The sequence below is a fragment of the Lates calcarifer genome, linkage group LG21, assembly GCF_001640805.2.
Source record: "Lates calcarifer isolate ASB-BC8 linkage group LG21, TLL_Latcal_v3, whole genome shotgun sequence".
In the NCBI taxonomy this organism is placed as follows: Eukaryota; Metazoa; Chordata; class Actinopteri; family Centropomidae; genus Lates; species Lates calcarifer.
The window spans coordinates 21,327,843-21,347,335 of NC_066853.1; the positions used below are offsets into that span (position 1 = coordinate 21,327,843).

General features: G+C 41.7%; 1 protein-coding gene across 1 annotated transcript; it reads left to right on the forward strand.

Annotated features, from left to right (window-relative positions):
• Window positions 1-1,226: 1,226 nt before the first annotated feature.
• Window positions 1,227-13,982, forward strand: si:ch211-14c7.2 (uncharacterized). Its single transcript, XM_018665577.2, has 5 exons — window positions 1,227-2,690; window positions 3,435-6,576; window positions 9,505-9,703; window positions 12,786-12,907; window positions 13,874-13,982. Exons 2-4 carry the CDS (start codon window positions 4,044-4,046, stop codon window positions 12,868-12,870), a joined length of 2,817 nt encoding a protein of 938 aa, XP_018521093.1. The 5' UTR covers window positions 1,227-2,690; window positions 3,435-4,043; the 3' UTR covers window positions 12,871-12,907; window positions 13,874-13,982.
• Window positions 13,983-19,493: the final 5,511 nt, after the last annotated feature.

Sequence of the window (19,493 nt, forward strand, 5' to 3'; positions counted from 1 at the left end):
AGTCAAATCTAGTCTTGAGAAACCACATCGACTGCCTGCTTCCAACTTTGGAGCCATGAAAGTATTTGTTCTTAAGTTCTGCCACAATGCGATAAATCGATGCTTGGGCAAACTGCTTTGCGATAAAGGTCTTAATCTTTGTCCCTACTTGATCTAGAAAAAATTTGTGCCGAGGTGTTTCAATAGCATCTTCCTCCTCCAGACTCTTAATTTCATCAACAATCACTTCAGCAATTTCATCTCCCACTATTTTAATTTCCAGAGAGGAGCTGGATTCCAATTGCTCAAAATCATCATCTGACATATTATCCAAAATGGGCTCTGTGATTTCTCTTATCTCTTTCTGAATTATCTCCTGGACAGTTTTCGATGTTGCAGCTATAAGGCTGCCCCTGTCTTCTGTTGAGACTGTGGAGATTTTACCCTGAGACCTTCCATTTCCTTCCAAAGCTTTGGCTGATGACCAACTGCGGTCACCCCTGTGCTCCAAATCCAGATCTTCTTCGTCCAAGTCCATTTGTGCAGTGCTGACCTCACTTCTCTTCTTGCGTGATTGAGGTATGCACCTAGTGGTCATCTTCCCCATGAATTCTTTAATCATTTTGCAGGCATGACTAACCATGAAATCAAGCCTGAATGGGGGGGTAATTGCCGGCTCCGCACTGTTCTGTCTAGCTGAGAGCGCAGAGTTGACAGTCTCCGCCACCTCCTCAACAATCAGCGCTGTCAAGCGCTCTGAGCTAGTAGTGTGGGCAAGTTCTGTGACGGCCAGAACCTGGGCAAAGGTCTGAGGAAGTGTGTTGCCCACACTGGACAGCACACTCTCCTGAGACACGGTGACATTTGAGTCCTGGAGAGCCGCCTGAAATGACTTTCTCAATATTTCCACAATTTCTAAAAGAATTTCTGCGAGTAGTATTTTTGTTGCCTCGTCAGGTTTGCCTGCTTTCAAACTTTTACACTGTTCCGGTGTCATCCTTGTAAAAAAGGATTCGACAACCGGAAGCAGAGTGTTGACACTAACAATCGGCATCTCCTCCATCTGTGCACTTCCTTTCTTATTCATTGTGACTGATACTGTGAATTTTTGAATCCTCTGGATGCTATGTGTACAAAACTGAAAAGGCTTTCCAGTGAGGAGTACTTAAAAACTAAAACTACGTTATACACAAGTCAAAGCAAAAACATGACGTCACAATGACGAAAGGACAGAGCGACTGTAGCAGCCATTTTCCCTTTTTCCCAGCAACTTCCGTCTTACAGCTGATAACGTATCCCTGCAACAGTTGTTAATGTAGCTGTAAAAACTGCCTTTGTCCTCTAAATTCAATATATCTGAATTCAAGCAATCGCTGATTCAAAATAACTGATGTCGAAAATTTTTGTTCTGTGTCCCCTTTGGTTTTCTCTTCCTCATAAATCCATCTTATCCCTCATACAGCACTTATGTAGCACAGATGTATTGTCGGTGAAGGCGGAAAGAGATGCTCTGCCTGCAAGGCTGCACTGTCGTGTCAGTTTTAACGCTGACTCTCAGGTCAGTTCCACTGTCAGAACAAGAAATGCTCGTGACAACGGTGGGTTATTTATTCATTTAACATTATGCATTTTAAAATTAAAATGCATGGTCCTTGAATGCTCGACGTCATAACCGCTACCGCTTACCACCGTGTCAAATTATGCAAATTATCAAATGTTACACTGCGGTGGCCAGCGTTAGCTCCTTACGTTTCATGGTAGGAATATAGATTTTATTCTGTGGTCAAAGTAAGCTAACCCTTAATAAATGACTGTTTAGCGTTATCAAACCTTTTGTAAATAATTTGGCAAGGGTCTGCATATTGCTTTAAAATGTTGAAGAGGATAAATTAATTATAATAAGTCTTTCTACCGTTCGGGCAGGTCGGTGTAGCCGAAAATGTGTACTAAACTGTGTTCACACAACAGCGTGCAAGGACTTTAGTCACTAATCATGACAATCTATACTATGAAGTATCACAACCGTATCAAGCTCCTTCACCTGAAGCTGAAGCTGTTGGTCTCCCTCACCTTAAGCTAACAAGCCGGTGTTAACCGGCGAGCACACCTGGTGCTTGTCAGCACAGGGTGAAGGAAAGCCCAGGTTGCATTTAAATTCTGTCAATGAGTTAACAGACTTACTTATTACTGTATTACTATTTTTAAAAATCCCTCCCCCAGAGTGTGACATCAACAGTCCCTCATACGCTTCCGCTCGCCTCACCTCTCCCTGCTTCAGCGTGGCACGAATCACCCCTCCTATCGGTGAGTGGGCTGCAAGTCAAATTAGCTCTCCGTCATCCTGCTCGCCGAGCGCACCGGAGGCTACTGCGGTAAGATGCGGCGACGCACGATGCCGAGCCGCGGTGGATGAGATGATGCGCAGTGAGACAACAGTGACGGGAGAGACCGAAAAAAAGGATTCACCGCTGTGTTCGGCTCTAATTTAGACGATGGGACAGACCTGAACGCATATTTGATTTGTAGCGCTGTACCGCCAGTGGTGCAGGCCGATTGGAAGGACGTGGTGGCGCTGATCCCACTTAAGGATGCTCCAGAGCCCGAGGAGGGCTGAATTGGCTTCGTCTGTAAACAATAAGGAAGCAGAGAGACATCAAGTAAAGGACACGTAATTCAAAGCCTGGACCTGAGACACTGAGGCATCGACTGAGGTGAGAAACAATAAAAGCTTTTCCTCGGGTGTCTCTTTCAGGACATGTTGGCTCAGGATACTGGTTTTGCTGGTACAGTGTGCGGTTTATCTTCATCAGAGTGGTACACAACCTGCTGATGTGAGTAGGCTAAGTGTGATATGCGTGGCCCAAACCTATTTTTGCCTCTTATGTGGCGGTTTATTGAGTCACTTTGGGTAAATCTTATATGCTGTGTGGGCATGAGGAGTGGATTTAGGGGTTTGTGGTCACCTGTGTTTCATTTTCAGTCCATTTCATGATTCTGTATGGCTGATGCAACAACTAATCTAATTGTCACCATGATGGACATGAAATGAATGCACATTTTTATATAAAAATAAGGCTTGTTTGTGTAGGAGTAGAATGAAACTAAGCCACTTGGATTCAAATATATGACCTTTGACAGACTCACACCCCCTCAAACAGTATAGCTGTAATCCAGTGAGCCAAACCAAAGTGAAACAAAATAACTTCTCTGTTTTAAATGAAATAAAATGAATGTTTTTATTGATAATTTCATTAGATCTGCCTTTTTTCTACCGGAAATGCTTTCTAAATAGTCAGATAAATCCACTAAAGGACTGGACAGTGTATCCTCCTGGCATGATTCTGACTATTTTAACCATATCAAACAGCTGATGTCTGCTGTTTCTTTATGAGTACACATCACATTTTTTCAGCTATGAATCTTTAATCTCCTTGTTTTGTCTCACTCCCCTGCAGGTTGATTTTTGACAGCTGAATCAGTCCACAGCGATGAGAGGCCAGCCGATGGGGAGGGCGCTGAAGCTCTGAAGACGGCGTTACTGAGCATCAGTCTGGGAGAAAATAAACTTCTCATTATCCTCTCTATCATCAGCACTGACAGCTGGATGTCTGACCTGGACGTTACTTCTCTTCACCAGGAGACTCTCAAAACTGAGGAGCAATAAAGGGAAACAGAAGCACAACCCCAGCTCGCTGTCAGAGGACAACTTACTGTTTTTTGTTTTTTGTTTTTTTTTTTTTGGTGCAAAAAACTCAGACATTGTCAGAATAAACTGTTAAAACATGAGATTAACAGGAGAGTTAGTTAGAGTTAGCAGTGCCAGCAAAGTACTTTTTCTTTGTCAGAATGAATCAGTGAGAAAGTCTTGAGAGTATTTCAGCTGTTTCATAATGCCCAGTGCATTTTTTCTAAATTATAATCTTTTTACCTTTGTGCTGCCTCACTCTGAATCAAGAATAGACTCTTGATAGTGACAGCGTTCCCTCTCACAAATGAGAATTCAACACGACCTGACAGGCTGCATTTGAATAAAGGATAAGTGAGGACAAACCAATAAAACATAGATGAGGCCAACAACAAGCATCATGCTCCAGCAGAATAACAACAACAACTATCCCTGCCTGAACGTGTCAGGCTCCACCCGGGAGATGCTCCAGAAGTGCTCCCGAGCCTCTCTGCCCTTCCCCAGCCGACTGGAGCTGGGTCTCGGAGACCTGCCGCTAATCCGGGGCCTCAGAGCCTGGGCCCTGTGCTCCAAGAACCGCTGCAAGGCTGGTGGTCTTCTGGGAGGAGGACAGGCCCCCACAGCTCCACCTGCAGGTCGCGGGAGTTCAACCACATGCCCCAGGCCTGCAGATGTGTACCTGAGCGGGGAGTGGGGTCGCATGGGGTATGGGCTTCCCTTGGGGCTGGACACCCGACAGGCCGGAATTGGAGCTTTGGTGACGGTTGCCACTCTTAAGACCTCTGTGGGCAGTGGGAAGACGCAGACTCAATGCCTCTTCCTCCGGACTGAGAAAGGGAGCTGTTTGTACTCAACATCTAAGCCTGGTTCTGGGGCGACTACAAGTGCAGTCTCCAGTGTAGTTGGAGGGTGGCTGAGAGGGAAGACAGGAGGAGGAGGCAGAGACGCTCCAGCGGGGAGGAGGGACAATGGACAAACTCTGCCGGCACAGACCGGAGCAAACCGGGTTAGAGTGCGTTCAGGCCGGAGGTGGAGGAAGTCCGGTAATGCAGCAGCCCGAGAGAAAACAGGCGTGAGCAGAGAGAGGCAGCAGAGGAGCAGAGAGGATCCTGCAGGCGAAAGACAGGAAGAGCAAGACAAAGGAGGCCTGGACAGTAAACAGTTTCCCAGCCTGCAGCAGGATGGCAGGAAAGCCAGACAGGAGAAAGAGGGAGCATGCAGAAGTCCCAGATGCTGCCACAATGTTTCTCCTAAAACTTGCGCTCAGTGTGGAAGGCGAGCGCAGAGAAGGGAAAGCCAGGACGAAGGGGAGGGAGGTGAAAGTCCTGGAAGAGGCACCTCAAACGGGCCAAACGGTGAGGTGAAAGGAATGAGGAAAGAGAGGCAAAAGAATGAGGAGGAGGAGAAGGGAGGACTCTGTGAGTTAGAGTTTTCTAACCCTGTTTTGGCTCTACCAAACGCTGACCTAGAATCTAACCGCTTTCACCCACAATCCCCTGGTGGCTGTGATGTTGAAAAGATTAGAGAATCTGACAGCAACGCAGAGCTGAAGACGCAAACCTCTCACAGGAAGGACAGCTATTCAGAGAAAGAGCAGGATTCAAACTCTGAAATAATGAAAATACACACAGGAAACAGTGAATTCATTCATGACCACTCTGGACAGTTGATTGCTGACTTTAAATCAAGACCTAGCAGAGGTTTTGATGACAGAGAGCCAACTGAAGGTGAAGAAATAATGGCTAATGTACATGGCTTTTCTGATTGTATGGAAGCAGATGAAGAATCAGAGAAAGAGATGGAGAAAGTGGATGTTGAAGAGGAGGAAAGGACCATCAATCAGACTCCTGCTGAATTCTCAGTCATGTCCAACTGCTATGAGGACATCTCTGTCTCCACCCACTCTGCCCCCATAAGCACTGCAGTTTCCCCTGAGTCCTCCACTTCTCTAGAGGGCAGCATCTGCACTCCTGACAGTGAGGCTTGTTGGGTTAAGAGAGAGCAAGAGGAGCACCTTGAGGGGTATCATCTAGGGGAGGCAGATCATGGGATCATGGGTGTAGAAGAACTGGATGTTGACCACCAAGAACCAAACAGTGTGGCTGACAAGAATAACAAGCCTCAGCTTTTCTCTAAAACTGAGGAGAGCAACAGCCAGCTGGAGGAGAGAGAAGCTTCATCTTTATCTCTCAGTCACAAAGATCCTCCCATCTTTGAGACAGATTGCAGGATCGTAACAGAAAACAGCTGCGACTGTAGGGCAATTGAGTCTGAGCGGAGAGATGAGCTGGAGTCAGTGGAAGAGAATATAGAGGAGAGACTAAATCCTGGGGAACGGGTTGAAGCTGAGGAGATTTGGAGGAGAGAGTTCACCTGCGGTGAGCTGGACAATAGTGATGGTAAAGTTGATAATGACAAAGAATGGCACTCAAAGGATGAGATACTTGGTACCATACAGGAAGAGAACTATAAAGAAGTCAAGAGAAACTGTGCACCAAACGGATGCGGTCAAACAGGCATCACCCATGTTGAAGAAAATGGAGAGACCAGCACTAACGTCTCTAGTGTTGCCTGTGCTGATCCCTCCACCTCTCTTGCACTCTCCCCAGCTAATCCTGACCCCTCTCCACCCCCCCTGGGATCCATGGCAACCAGCCTGCCCTGTCTGGAGGAGGGGGGGGGACTCCGAGCAACGGCAGGAGGCAGAGTTCAGGAAGAGAAGAGAAGGCACAGGAGAGAGCTGGAGGAGCAGGGTGAGGAGGAGAGGGGCTCCACCGTGGCTGCTTTGGAAGGAAGGAAAGAGGTGGAGGAAGATGAGTTTGGAGTGTTCATGCAGGCGGAGGGAGAGCCGGCCTGGAGCGAGGGGTTCACCATGTCTGCCTCAGTGCCTTGTGGGAGCAGAGAGAGTGTCGGTGAGTCTCATGGTTGTTAGTTTGTCATTCTCTGTCTCCTTCTATATCTACCAGCAAGCCTTTCTCTCTCTCTCTCTCTCTCTCCCTCCCTCTTTTCTCTTTTGTAGTATTTCTCTCACTCTACGTCTGCCTTTCTGTCTGCCGTAGACATGTGACATGTGAGGATCTTTGGTTAAAGTTGACAAGGCTGACACTAAAAGACTTCAGAAGTAGAGCAGAAGCTTTGAAAGGCGTCTGAAATGCACAGATTTAGAGACATAAAAATATCAGCACTGTGTTGTTGTGCTGGAATAAAACTCACTCAGAGTATTAGTGCATTTTTAACCTTTTGTACAGTTTCAGGAATGCATGCACTTTGTTTTAAAGGGCCATGCCAGTGGTTTCCCATGTTTTAGCCCATTTACTACAATAAATGCAGTAAAATAGCACAACTAATAATTTGGAAAATGCTGGTTTCTATTCATGTATGTATAACATTAAAATCTATTAGCAGTTACATTATCATTATGGGGTGATGCAGTGGAGGCATTTTCCTCAAGTTAAAAAATCTAAAACTAAACAGCAAATAGTATACATTACTGTAGCATGGTTTCAAATGTAAAATATTTCTCTACTATAGTATTATTGATAAGCAATAATTTAATTTTAAGTTAGGATAAATGAGTTCCTAGGCATTCATACAAGGAGCTTAACACTGGTTTGATCAGATTTGAATTGCAACATAAGAAAACAACTCTACAACCGTCATCAGATTTTCAATTAAAATATTGTCAAGTCTCGATTTGTGCACAGAGGAATGTGAAAGTACGTGAGAACAAAAATTTGTCTAATGTGAAGTAACCAAAACTGCTCTAACTCTGGCAGAAAGCTGTGTCTTTATTTTGGATCCCATCACTCATTGTAAGAGGTTGATTGAAAAAACAGGTTTTCTTGGCCTTGAAGGAGTTGTGCTTGCAAAAAAAACAAACAAAAAAAAAAACATAGAATGAATAATGAGACTCATTCACAGTGAGTAGAGTATTCACAAAGTATTTACAAATGTGACAGTATGAACAGGCAACACAGACACACATGCAGCTGGGTGTTTGACATCTTTGAGTTTGTGTGTCTTTGTTTTTTTCTCTAACAGCCAATGTTAATCAGTCCTTATGTTCCCTCATTATGCTCCTTTTAGTTAATCACCTAAGCCCAGTTTCTACTGCAGGGCCAAACAAGGTTAAGCTGAGGTTTACTCATTATTTATGTTATCTCTGTTTATCTGCATAAAAACATTCCTGTTTATTTTAATGCGTTGTTGAAGATTTATCAATGGGAGATTTATTAACAGAGGAAGTCCCATGTGTGAATTGTCATGACTTAAAGGACCATTCCAGTGTTTTTGCAAGTTTTAACCCCTTAACTTCCTAAAGGGTGACTCCACCCAAATCGCAAAAATATGTATTTTCATACTTAATTTTATTCGTTCAGGTATGGAGATATTCCCATTTTTAAATGCAATTTTTCAGTGAAGTGAGCATCTCAAACAAAATTTTGATATGCTAAGTACTGCTTTCATTATTTGACAATCTTCCAGCCTTACGTCACTGTAAAAATCAAGTCTGTATTAATGTTTGTCAGAGTTATATTATTATAACATAGCATGTAGTTAAAGTGCAGCTTGATTTACTAACACTAATTTAAGACTAATGTACCTTAATGGCTATGAGACTATACTAAAACCATTCTGAATGTGCTACGTAATTCTCATTCTGTGCAGAAATGAAGAGAACGGCTGCCTTCCTGGAATCTTGGAAAAATACATTTAAAAACACAAAACACAACCGCTAAGTTGTCAAAATGTTTCAGTAAAATATTAACAGTTTTGTCTCTAAGTAAGGCACTGAGTCCTGATTAATAACTATATTTATTAATACTAACTGTACATCTGGAGTCTGGAGAACATATTTTGATGGCACAATTTTTTTTTATTTTTTGAACAATATGACCAGCATGTGGTAAATGTGTGGAGTTATTTTCTTGCCTTTATAAGCACCACTTGCTCTCGCAATGGAAATGAGAGTCTAGTTTGTCCTGACCTGGATTCCTAACCAATCTCTCGCTCTCGCTACATGGTATTAATCATTCAGAGTTGGGTTAAGAGAGGAGGAGGCAAACAGGGCTTGGGACTCTGAGGTCCTATTAGCCTGAGGTTATGGGGCAACAGATATAAGAGAAAAAGTCATACACACATACACACAGCGTCACTTGAGTGAAGTGTCTGATAGATACATTGTGCAATGTCTGAGCAATGGAAAGTAACATACGAAGGCATGAAGACAGCAGGAAAGAGACAAATATTCACTGAAATGTTTTCCTCGCAGCGAGATGTTGCAGTGTGATTGAAGTCAAACACGCAAACACAAACACTCCTGCAGTGTCTGATACAGCAGGTAACTTCTCAGCAACAGCAGGCAACAGTCATAGCAACAGACGACACAATGAAACACAAATAATCACTCACTTGTTTTCTTGCAATAACGTGATCAACGTAATAATAAAGGTTACTTGTCTCACACTGCAGCTGAAAAAACCCAGGTTTTACAATCCTGCATTTTTCCTTTTGATACCACACTTAAGGTTTTGGCTGATAGAGATGACTGTTTATGAGATAATCTTAATAATTAATCTCATCTTCAAAAGCAAAGACACATTTAATTGTGTATGATAAAAAAAAATGTCAGTTGCCCATCAGTGGCCATTTGTATGCCTAGGGAACACATCCATCTGACCCCCAGTACAATGTAGTTTAGTTTTGTCATCCATCTAGGTCATCAGAATGAGGGCAAAGCTAGACACGACAGCTATTCTCTGCACACACCACAACACTACAGGGACATCTACAACAGATACTCATACGTTGTACTTCTGACTGTGTGTGCCTGAAAACAGCTCTTGGAAACCAGGCCGTCACTGGGAGTCGACCCACTGGACACCAGGCTGGACGGACAGCTCGTTCCACCAGGCAGATGACACCTGGACAGCCTTTCCTCAGGATTCGTCACATGAGGGTCGAGACGTCGTGGGACAGTGGTGGCCGACCAGCGCTGTGGAGGAGAGGAGAGACAGGCTCTCGGCCAATCAGAACATGGTACAGTTATTTTTCTGTGCTCAGAGTCCTTGAAATGGTCCTCATGAAACCAGAAAGTAGAAATCCACCTTCAGAGCCCCTGTGTGTGTTTTTTCAGTGAGAACCAATAAGTGTTCATTGCATCCATTTCTCTCAGAATCCACCTACCATTTGGTAATCAGCATTCAGTTGAACATTTTTTAATTTGTCTCATTCAGTGTGTCATCAAGTTAGCATCGAATATGTGACAGTTACGACTAGAAATATATGTGCATGAATTGAATTGTGTGCAGGTACGACTAATCCAGCCATGATAACAGCATGTCTCTCTGGATGGTAATGTCAGTTGGTCCATCACTTTGGTCCAGCAACTACAAGATTGGTACAAAATTTTATATACACATTCACGGTTCCTAGATCATGTATAAACCAAACCTATACCATTGATGTGCAGGCTCCCTGAATTGGGCACATTGCCAATATCTCTTTTTTTTGCATCTTTTATGACTTAAATCCTGTTATTTTTCCCTCAAACATAATTTCAGAATATTAATGCTAACAATTTTTTTGGTAGCATATTGTTCACAGGTTTCATTTTTAACTGGCCTTGTGTTCACCCCTCATGCGCAGTTTGAGTCTGTATGAGACCAAATTGCAATTACTGATATTGAGATTCAGACAGAAAATTGAAAATCCTAAAGTGCAGATCACCGCGGCAGCTAATGTTGGAGGCAGATTGCTCCAGGACCTAGTTAAAGTGAAATTGTTGTCTGTTGTACCAGAGTAAAATGTTGCTTTAAGACTCCTTTTATAGAACAGGTGTGTCACAGAAGTGGTGCAAAAATGTTAAAAACAGAAATTAAAGAAAACTGCTTTTAAACTTCTATTCCCACCAAATCAGCTCAAACCTAAAATCCTCACTGTCAAGACTAGTTAAATAAAAGCATCCACTGCAGGTTATCTGAGGCTGAGGTATTGAGGTTGCTTTGAAATCTTTGTGCCACTAATTTTAGCTCCTATGGTGACACCATCCTCTCCTCACTTAACTTCCAGTTGTGGGTAAACCAAACACTAAGTACATGGAATATATTTCTGTATATACTTTCTAGGGCAGCCAAAACTACTACATATTATTCAAAATTATTTCAATTCATTATTACTAATAATTATTATTTTGCCTCATGCAAAATAATCTACGACCACCTGGAGCCACTTCTTTTGATTAGCATTCAACAAAGCCACACAGAGAGTAAAAGTCCTCCTGCTACTGAAAACACATTTTACTTGAACAAATATATTGACTGCAATTCATCAGAAGACTTAAGATCTATGTCTAAAGCCCCACCCAGGCAGGATTTATTTCTCTAGGGGTAGTGGGTTGATTTCACTATTACCTGCACTGGTCAGTGATATTAATCCTGTCCAGAGCACATCTGTCTGTGATATTTCACCTCCCCCACCCCAGTCTTATTTCCAGCCTGAATTACCCATTGTTACTCAGCAAACTCGCTGGTCCTTGTGTAATTTAAGTCCAGTCTGGGGTGAAACATTGCCATGTATCTCCGTTTTTACTGATAGAGCTGTGTTTCCTGTTACTGAGTTGCACCAGCTCAGCACTCAGTATGATCAATGAAGAAGTAGAAAAACACCAGTCTCATACAATGAAGGAAGCATTAAAGATTAGACTTATAAACACTGTTTCAGATAGTAGTCTGTTTCTAACTCTTACATCAGACTAATCAACATTCAGAAACAGATATATTAATAGTTTGCATCAGTCTGTGTTCATATTTAAGTTGCAGCTAATTAATTGCCATTAGATAATATTAAAAGTAATACAAAGTCTGCTGGTGATGGAGGTCACGTGGTTGTACTGCAGCATGTCAATGTCTGTTACATATCTAGCAGTTTGCCAGTGGCCAAATGCCATCCAGAGGGATGACTTTTATTATGAGAGAGGAGGGGAATATTTTATTAGCCACCTCTCACTGTAATATTACAGTGGGACCAAATTAACCTTTTTTTTCTATGTATTCTGCACAAGTCAAGACTACAGTCATAACAGACTGAGCAACAGCCTACAGGATACCATAATCAGACAGATTTAATGGTTTATCACTGTTCATTATTCAAAGGCTAAAGAACTTTCTTGTACAATTCAGAGTATAGAAAATGTTTAGGATTCTTCTGTAACACTAACAGTGAGACTCTAGGGAGGGCAGTGCTGTTCGAACAACATTAATAACGCTGGTAAACATCATATCTTCTACACATCAGAATGTTAGCATCGTCATGGTGACATTAGCATTCAGCTCAGAGTCCTGCTATACGGCCTCACAGAGTCACGAGCATGGCTGTGGACTCCTAGATATGTTAATCAACACCATGCTCTGACTTTTTTTTTTTTTTTAATAAATAATAATAATACCTGAATGCAGATCTTCTGCAACCATTTGTTTCTTAGTCCATGGTCTTTTTTAACTTTGTGTTTTAAAAAAATAAACCATTAGACCTAAATTTGTAACCTCCTTGGCAGAGGTAATTATGAGCCATGTTGTCCCTCTTTTTCAGTTACCGTTCCACTGTTGCCATAGAAACACAGCTCATTCTGACATAGCCCTGGGGGTTGGGTGACTAAGTTTTTAGACTTAAAATTAGTCAGTATTTTGTCCAAGTGTCTAATGTCTTACTCACATTATTCCAGTCTGAGCTGTCAGTGTATTCTTGTTAAAAAGTGGATAAAAGAAGCCGGTGCTGCAGGAAGAGCTTCCCAGCGGATGTTAAACTCAGTGAAAAGGCGCAGATGGAAATCAAGCTCTGTCCAAAGCTGCAGTGAGGGAGAGTGTTGGGTTTTTAATGAGTTGTTCTGTTTGCTGATAGTGTAATGAAAATCAAGCATTAACGTCATACATGGTGAACTGAAGAGAGCTGAGAAAAGTGATTATGGATGTATCGTGTCTTCTGGGCAGCATGTTTACTTATTTTTCATTTTCCAGTCAGCGTTTGATTTTTCCATGTAAGTGCTCAGGAGGAGACAGCACCATTTTTGGACTCTGCTCTGATGTTGGAATAACTGAGGAGAATCTCTCTGTCTCTCCTGTAGGCGGCTGTCTTTGCCGAAGCCTTCCCCTCGGTGCCTGGCTCGTCCTCAAGTGACTTCTGTGACCTCGATACTGTTCCCACTCTGACCCAGCTCCTCAGGGGCCGAGCCAGCCAGGACCAGGGGTAGGGTAAACTAACTCGACTGAACCCACCACAGCATTTTGATTTACTGTACTTCAATCGATTTGCTGCAGGGTTTACTGCATGTGTTGATACATTCCTCCAATTTGTAACACAGTATATCTGAGCCCAAAGAAAAATCCTACATGATCCGCTTGTAATTAGCTCTAGGAAAATGAATGCAGGGTTCTCAGTTTTATAGTCTTTAATTTGTTGAACCACCGAATTGATTTCTCCAAAGCGTGATGTCATTCTCATTATTAATCCACAAAGAATATTATATATAATTATATATAATATGTCTATTAATAGAGAGAGCTCAGATACTATGTGAACTAAGTAGAATTTGGTGGTCATATGTCAAAGGTCAAGGTCAGTGTGACCTCACTAAACACAGTTTTGGCCATAACTCAAGAATTCATACACTAATTATAATGAAATGTAATGTTTTACAGGATAAACTGTTGATGATATTTTATATCCAAATGGTCAAAGGTCACCTTCACAGTGCCATCACAATGTTCTGTAAAAACAGTTTTCTGGCCATTATTCATCACCATAACTCAGGAACACTGTGTCCGTATCGCCTGCAACCTGACTGGTTGGCAGGGGCCAGTAATTCTAGTTAAAAGCTGGAACAAATTGTAGCCACCAAGTGGTTAATGTGGTGAACTGCAAGTTGGAGGTAGACTGCAATCTCTGAAAACGGAGTGGTTATGATTGACTGTTTCATGGCAGTGGGTTAGCAAAAACATCACTGATGCACATTACAATTTAAACAATATGTGCTGCTGAAATACTGACATTATTCAGCATCATCAGTTTCAACTAAATAATTAACAGTTCACAATGAGAATTTACACCATCAAGTGATACATTCTCCAAGAAAATCCCTAATAACATGGATAATATACAGCAGGTCATCATCAAATCATTGTTTCCTCTGTGTGTTCATGTTTGTCTTTGCAGGCTGTTGGACAGTTTCCATGACTTGAACAAAATGATTGGCCAGAGATACAAGAGAGCCAATGGTGTGTCCCGTGACCTGCTGTTGAAGACTTTACATCTGGAGCAGCCACACACTGTGAGTAAAGACTGGCTCCATTCGCTGACAAACACGAGACTGGCAGCACAAAATTTTTAGAAAACAAAGTATCAGTTGACTCACGTAATGCTGACGTGTTTCAGTGTTCTGCATTTACAGTAAATGCTCCCCCTCTCTCCAGATACACACGCTTTCTATACATAATTTCATGCAGAGGAATTAGCATAGAGCACTTGGTGTTGAGTTTCAATTTATGAAGCTTCAAGGTTGTAAAACTGAATTTGTAGATGCAGCCATAACAGCATGTAAAATGAACTGATAGTGCTGTTTGACTGATGGCCTTGAAAACTGCAGCTTGATTCAAATTATGTGACCGCTGTTATACGCAAAACACTCCCCACACTTCACAGTCCTAGATAAATGAACGGAGAGAGCAGCCTGATCTCACAGTTGAACCAAGCCATGACAGAGAACAACAGAGCACCTGCAAAACATGCAAATGTGTGGTTTTCCTCCTCCAGAGTCTTTCTCTGCAGGGCATTAGAGTCAGAACTGTGTCAAATGTTTTATCTGGTATTTTCTTATAGATTCTGAAAATACTTGTTAGCTATTCATACGTTAATATATTTGTTTCTTATTTTGCAACTAACCAATGATTTTGTGTATGTAATGTAATGTGTTAAACATAGAATATTATAGAAATAGGTTACTCTAGGAGTCACCAGAGCCTGACAGTCTTAAGGCAAAGGTCTAGTGCTAAATTATACCATGGTATCTTTATGTAAGCACAATTTACTGGTGATGAAATGCTCCATGTTAAATAAATAATAAATTACTGCTGTTATATTAATTAGCCACTAAATCTGATATGTGTTGACTAATCGATTTATCAACTTCATCATTTGTGTTTTTAACCCCTGGGTTGAGTTGCTGGCTGTAGAAAGTGTTTAGTTGTCTAATATGACAACTCTTATGTCTCATTGTGTTGGCGTCTTTGCAGGAAAGCAGACCTGCTTCCTGGACAGCCAATCGACGCCTCTCCCCTGGCCTCCCCTCAGCCAACCAGAACGCTGCCGCCAAGCGACGGCTGTCGTATGACTACAACAGAAACATCATGGAGTAACTCTGTAGGTTGAGTTACAGGGTTCAGTGGACTGTGATTCATCACTGTTCACTGCGGGTTTTAACCAGGCCGCTGTACAGATCGACAACAGATCACAACATGTGTACTCTCTGCTAGTCAAATACTGACTGACCTTTTGACTCTGCACACTCCCTGGTTAATCAAGCCTAAGCCACTGAGAAGACATAACCCCTGAAAATGGAGCGACTCTCTCCATGTTTCGGACATCGTGTCCTCCAGCTCCTGTTGATGTAAACTGGTGGAGTGATTTCATTACACATGAGCCACCTTGTTCACCACCACCACCAACCTCCTATTTTGATTTTCCTTATCAACCCTGATTCCAGCAGGCTGTCAAAGACGGTCTGGAGTGTGATGACCTGTGGTTACAAGGTACTCACCACCATATTGGAGGAAGAGTCAAGTCCACCCTGACATTTTTCTCCCTGTGCTGTTATTATCTGAGAGGATTTAAGTTTTACTTAAATAGAAATTGGTCTCTGAGGCAGAGCTGCTGGTTTGGCAGAGATAGTGTCATTAGTTGATTAAATTTCAGTAGGCGAAACAAAAACACTGACGTGCAAGGAATGAACTCAGAAACTGATGTCATTTCTGTGTTGATTCATGAACATGGCGTCCATGATTTTTGACGATTAGCATGCTTGCTAACTTGCTTATCTGTACTGATGTAGGCAACTGTGGCTAGTTTGAACATGTTAATACTCCACCACCCACCCACCCCATGACCACTTCCTCTCAAAATTTTTTTTCTTTTGTGCAAGATGAGATAGCTTTCATATCCAGAATATTGTCTTTTTGGCTTTAAAGAGTTGTTTAACTCGACCATTGAGATTATTTCTTCTTGAAGAGCAGCTCTGAGAGGTTTGTATAATGGATGTATTCATGTCATGTGGAAATAGAGGAGAGCAGTAGTTGAAAAGATTTCTGTGTGGACTGAAGTACTGATGGTGAAACTTGCACACAGAAAAAACAGTTATTCAGCACTGAGTTTTGCCACATAAGCATTGAATTAGTCATTGTGAAGGGGGTGTGAACATGATATAAAGCTCCAATCTACCTCCCAGAAATTTAGTTTTTGTTTTGTTAGAGAGGAGGGGGTGATGACATAATGCTTTTTTTTTGCTGTCACTCCATTATTGTGGTGGCTTGACCCTTGTAACTGCTGGTAATCTTTATTCAAATATGCCCCCCCCCCCCCCCCTTTTCAGTTATGAATGATAGAAGTAACAGAAAAGTGTGTCATCACACTGGAGGGCAAATTAAAGCATTATTTTTCCACGTATGGCAGATATAAACTTACTTGCAAAGTGCTGAAGTTGAGTCCAGATGTGATGACTTTAATATTTTCTGTTTACATTTTGCAAAGTGATGCATGTGCTTTCAATGTGTAATAGCTACAGAAAAAAAGCCAATGATGGGAATGAACCTTAAAAACTGTTCTGGTTCCTCAGAGAAATAAGCTTGTCTTCCAGTTAGTGCCAACAGGAACTCCAGTGAAAAGTGCCAATGTTTACGAGATTGCAGAATCGTCACAGATGCATTCAGGAGAAAACTTCAGTGAGTCCACTGAAGTGGACTCAAACAAAAATTCTGGCATGTGATGTTTTGTTTTTGTCTTTGTCCGGCTTCCTGTCTGCCTCTGTTTCACTACACTCATGTGAATGCAACATTATTTTGCAGTTGAGTCCACTTCATGGGCAAAACTTGAATCTAGCTGCCAATCAAAACAGTATTTTTGAGAATATTATTCACGTCGGTGATGCACTGCACATTTTTCATTTAGACATATTATTACATATTATCACCTCAGAAAGTTTATTTCGCTTCACGTTGTATATCTTACTTGTCCACTCAATCATTTGTGATGAAATTCAGAAACAAATTATGTGTGTGTCTGCCATTTGTACAAATGACAAATTCTGAAAAAGAAAAAGATGAATATTTTCTGATCTGTTCAAATGAGGAAGAAGGAGATGTCGCCTTGTTAACTGACGTAATAAAATGATACTGCGTGATGACTGCTTGGTCAGTGTTCAATTTAAATGTATATATCCATCGTTAGACAAACTAAAACCACCACATGATGAGCTATTTGAGACCTCTGTTTGAAACAGATTTACAAAATTACCTGTTTCCTCCCAAATACATCTAGATTTTTTTTCAATGAAATCATAGAGATGGAAGGACCTGGCTAAGTCATCACTTAGTTAGGGTTGTATAGATTCATTTCACACCCAGAGGAAGTGATCAGTAACTCCTCCAGTGTATACATTGGAGACTATGTTAGTAAGATAGACTTGAAAAATATTCAAACTGTGACTTAGTATAGGGGTGGTTTGTGTAAAATTTCACTACAGTCCAACTCGTGACCACTGAGTTGTGGGCAGTGTGAAATTCATCATACTGCTGTTGCGCCACCTACATGAGATTTTTCAGGAATACTCAGGCTAGATTCTGCCTCTAAAATGCACTGAAGAGGCACTTACTGTAGGGAGATACCAGTCATAGCCAAATGATATGAAACATAAAAAAAACTAGCCAGAGATATGGTGAGCACTAAATTGAATGGATTTTGTAAGTGGAGTGGTTAAAGATGCAGTGTTGTATAAAGTTGGTAGAAGCATCCTGGTCACAAGCCTAAACCACCACCCCCACCCTTGGACTATCAATACACAGAGGCAAACAAACAGATCAAACAGTGCTTTGACTTTTAACTTATTGCTCAAAACAACATGTTATGTAACATGTTGAGATGCATGTTTACATGTAATAATTAATTCATATTTGTGCACACAGTGAGAAGGTACTGTATATTTTCAGCTTGACTAAAGTTCAGTCTGCTGATGAAAGTGATACTGATACAGGACCTTTACATACCTCTACATATCTTTACATATCACTGGATAAAGCTGACTATATATACAGTGCCCAGGCTTAGGGTTTCTTTAAATAAATAATACTCAATTTGTTGCAGTACTGCTCAGGAAACTCCATCCTATCAGAGGTTCAAGACATCAGCTGGTTCACATTTTAAGAAAAAGCCAGTATCAACATGATTATCCCGTATGAGGTGCTATCAACAGCTCTCCCCAGTGAGGTGAGTGAGGCGGCTCTGTGGTCCAGAGAGAGTTAAGCTCTTTATTTGCTGAGTCAGAGCAGCTGCCTGCTGCACTGTGATAACAGAGCATTGTACTGTGAGGTAGAAAACAGGCCTATATGAAGCAGACCACCCTGACCTCACCGTATGAGTCAGTCGGCCTTTTACATAAACGCCATGAAAAAGACAGTGATTACTTCCAGGAGAAATTAACAGAGCATGGTGAGGATGTTGTATTGTGCCAGGCAATCTCTGTCGGTGAAAACAAGTACTGGGTTACAGCCTGATGGTTCAGGAATTCAGATCTGAGCTTCATATGGACTGGAATTTAAGTTAAGTGTCGTTCAGCTTGACCAAAGGTTAGAGTAAAACATTTTTTGGAAATATGCCAAGAAGCCCTGTGATGGACTGGCAACATGTCCTTTCATCCAATGTCAGGGATTGGCTCCAGTCCCCCCCCGCGACCCGTAAAGGATAAGTGGTAAAGATAATGGATGGATGGAGTTTCTTGCCAAGAGTTAGGTGAGAAGATCAATATCACCCTAATGTTTCCCAGGTAGGGTTAGGTCTTGAGGGTTAAGGTTAGAGGTTGAGGTCTCTGCTGGTCTCCCAGCCAGAAAAGAGAAACACATAATCCTCCTGTAAAACCACAACATGCCATGTTTTTAAGGATTAAACAAATGAGATAACAGCATTAATTAGTGAGCTTTGGTGGAGCTGCTGGGCAGATTTAATAGACAGAGCCAAGCTAGCTGTTTACCACTGTTTTCAGTATTTATGCTAAGCTAAGCTAATATTTATGCTTGATACATGATGATGATGTTAGTAAATTTGATAGCAAATTTCTTTAAAATGTCAAAGAAATTGCTTTAAGTGATCCTTGTGTGGAAACACGAAGCCCATCCAAAATATTAAAGACCAGTGAGCAGGAGTATATTATACACTGAATTATAATAAATGCATAATTTGGAGAAAACTCATGTAAACACAGAGCAGGCTCTTAAAGAACCTCGACAGAAATTCCAAACCCAGGACAACTTCCTGTAACATCTCTTACTGATGCTGATCAGTGGATAAAATGATGCTGCAGTTTAACAGCTGATTCATACATTTCATATTTATACTGGGGCTAACTGCTACCAATACTTTGTACCTAATATCCATAAATGCTGCCAGTTTCACATCAGATTTTGAAACAGCGCTGTGTTTGTGCTATAGTGGTTTGTGGAAGAAGAAACATTTAGGCCATCATAGACATCATGGGAACTGTCTACTGACCCAGGCCAGGGTCATTTCAGGTCAG

What these genes read in the sequence shown, in the direction of transcription:
- si:ch211-14c7.2 (XM_018665577.2), top strand. Translation starts at nt 4,044, where the DNA reads ATGAGGCCAACAACAAGCATCATGCTCCAGCAGAATAACAACAACAAC. An exon ending in TGGGAGCAGAGAGAGTGTCG is followed by an intron (nt 6,577 to 9,504) that starts GTGAGTCTCATG and finishes GCCTGAAAACAG; the next exon opens with CTCTTGGAAACCAGGCCGTC. An exon ending in TCTCGGCCAATCAGAACATG is followed by an intron (nt 9,704 to 12,785) that starts GTACAGTTATTT and finishes TCTCTCCTGTAG; the next exon opens with GCGGCTGTCTTTGCCGAAGC.